The 3,057-nt window shown below is 34.1% G+C and overlaps 1 protein-coding gene across 1 annotated transcript; it reads right to left on the minus strand.

The window, feature by feature from the left end:
* Positions 1–1,245: 1,245 nt before the first annotated feature.
* On the minus strand, positions 1,246–2,169 carry LOC118855326 (olfactory receptor 10AG1-like). The gene has a single exon (XM_036765404.1). The coding sequence runs from the start codon at positions 2,167–2,169 to the stop codon at positions 1,246–1,248; it is 924 nt and encodes a 307-aa protein (XP_036621299.1).
* Between the last annotated feature and the right edge of the window lie 888 nt (positions 2,170–3,057).

Here is a 3,057-nt window from a genome sequence, read left to right on the forward strand (position 1 = left end):
TTCTCCCAGGCCACATTCACTTATTTTAGTGAGAAGTTTGGTCTTCTAACTCCAAGTCCAGGATTCTAAACATACTCTAATGAGTCAATTTGAGAAGCTAAAATGTGCTGCAAGGGTATAGATTCAGATTATCATTAACATCATCTTGGTTCTGCCACTTATTTCCTATTTAGCACTTAGCAAGTCATTGTGCTCCCCTCAGGCTCAATTTCTACTTCATTAAAATGGGAATGATAATATGTTTTCCCTTTAATGAACAAATTTTGTTAGAATATGTTAGGACGTATAAGTTAGGCAGGTGAGAAGATAATAATTTATAACAGAGACAATGTGTAGCTTCTGATTTCTTATTTTGATGTTTTCTCTTTCAAGGTTAATTACTTTTGGGAAAAAAAACGGGGATAATCGAGATGTATAAATGAAGAAGGGGGAAGAAAGAAAGAGAAAAAAAGTGCACATTCATCACTCGCAAGATAACCAACAAATTGTGGCACATATTAGAATGTTAGTGCCCATTTTTAGGAAGGATGACATAGGACATATGGAAAACAAGGTAGATAGAATTGTGTGAAATTATCCAAAGCAAGGAATACAGAATCATGAGAACAATATGAATATTTTTTACAATGAATTAAACTCAAAAAACTACTAAAGGTAAGGCCAAAAATTTCATTAACCTGAAAAATCATAGTTCTGGTGACCACCTCATGATGTATAACTTCCCTGTTACAAAAAAAGTAATAAAGTATATGATCAAGTCATTTGATATTTACCATCATTTAACATCAAAGACAACTCGTAGATACATCTAATAATTCAAAACCAAAAATGAGGATCCTTCTTGTCAATCTTTTTTTATAACCAATGAATTTCCATTTTTAATTATTTTCTAGTTATTTAACAAGAACAATACCCAAGTTTAAATTCAAATGAACAAAAAATTCTTTTTAAGATGGTTTAATTTACAACAAAATACTCAACTTAAAATATTAGCTCTTTTATGTAGGACCAAGAAGGCCAATAAGTTCCAGTTCAAGCAGCATATTTGCACAATTGATATAGTTTGCTATATTTGGTGGCACAAACATATTTAGGTTATATAACTCCTAATGAGACAGCTCTCATCTAGGACTTATGCAAAGATATGATTTGAAATTTTCTTTCCAAGTTCACTTTTGAATTCTGTCACCAGCTATTTGGAAATCTGTGTAATAGATATTTTATCTCATTTCTTCATGACCCCATTCATTTAGATAATAATTTTTTCATTGCCATAATGATGTCCTTGTTCCTAAGGCTGTAAATCAGTGGATTAAACATGGGAGTTATAATGGTATAGAAAAGAGAAAGCATTTTTTCCATCCCTGCCAGGCAGCTGGTCTTAGGTTGTAAATATGCAATAATACCAGACCCATAAAATAACCCCACAACCATGAGGTGGGAGGAGCAAGTAGAGAAGGCTTTGGATCTTCCTATTGCTGATGGAAGTTTTTGAATGGTAATGAAGATTCTGATATAGGAGTAAAGTATCAACAGAAAGGGAATAAAACCAAATAAGGAAACCTCTGCATAGACCAAGACTTCATTCCAAGATTTGTCCCCACAGGCTAACTTCATTAATGGTGGCATGTCACAGAAAATATGATTAAGTATATTAGAATCACAGAAGGGTAATGAGAAGACCTGGAATGTTTGTACTACCATGATAGGTACTACAGTGATCCAGGAGGCAACCACTAGCTGGACACACATCTTGTGGTTCATAATAACAGTATAATAGAGTGGCTTACAGATGGCCACATACCGGTCAAATGCCATCACAGTCAAGAGAAGACTCTCAGTGACTACCAGAATAAGAAAGAAGCAAAGTTGAGCAGCACAGGCCAACAAAGAAATATTTTTGTTCTGAGTCCAAATATCTGAAAGCATTCTAGGAAGAGTGACTGATGTGTAGCAGATTTCCAAAAAGGCAAAATTTCCAAGAAAAAAGTACATTGGGGTTTGTAGAGCTGCATCAGATTTTGTAATTACAATAATAAGGCCATTCCCAATCAGGGTATTTATGTAAATGTATAAGAAAATACCAAACAGAATATCTTGAAGATTGGGTAAGTCAGAGAATCCCAAAATAATAAATTCCTTCACATGGCTGAGATTTGTTTCTGCCATTATTTCCATGGATTTCTTCTTTGGAAATACATAATTCAGTGTAGACAATCTACTTCCCATTGTAAGGACTGTCTCCTACTCTGTAAGATGAGGATGTTCAGTTACATCGGTCATAGGTTAATGTTTTTTTTTTTAATATGATGATTTATGTTTTAAGCACCTAACCATCTCTGACATTCTGGTATAAATTATGTTCAATTCTCATATTCTATGGTGTAGCCTTTAAACTCCTACCCAACTCTAACATTTCATGGACTAAGTTTTAAGTTCCATTATTAAGTTCAGTGATATATGATCTGTATTTTACCTTTGCTTTTAAATAAAAATTTATTGACTATGATTGGAGAATATTGGCTTTTAATACAGAGCAAAAAAAAAACAGATATAATAAAGTTGACTAACCAGCTCAAATTTCAAAAATTTTTACCAGAATGAAATAACATTTGCTGCTTATCCATTTAAAAATGCAGCATATTGAGAGGTGGCACCACATATTTTGTAGAGAGTAGGTGTTCGTTAGTCATTTTCAGTCATGTGTGATCCTTTGTAAACCCATTTGGGGTTTTCTTGGCAAAAATACTAGACTCCTTTGACATTTCCTTCTTTAGCAATTTCAGTGGAGACATTTTGGACTTGCTCAGGGTCACATAGCTAGGAAGTGCTGAGGCAGAAATTAAACTCAGAGCATACTGATTCGAGAACCAGTGTTCTATCCAGTGACCCAACAGCTCTTTTCATAAAGAGTTGGACTGGGTAAATTGGGAAAGTAATTACAGCTATCCCTTCCACACATGGTGTTTAGGGGCATGGTACCCCCATGATCTGGAAAAACTGTATAAATGTTTTGGCGTTCCCTTCATACCAGAGCAGAAGTTTGATATTTTTTTT

The sequence above is a fragment of the Trichosurus vulpecula genome, chromosome 6 (assembly GCF_011100635.1).
Source record: "Trichosurus vulpecula isolate mTriVul1 chromosome 6, mTriVul1.pri, whole genome shotgun sequence".
NCBI lineage: Eukaryota > Metazoa > Chordata > Mammalia > Diprotodontia > Phalangeridae > Trichosurus > Trichosurus vulpecula.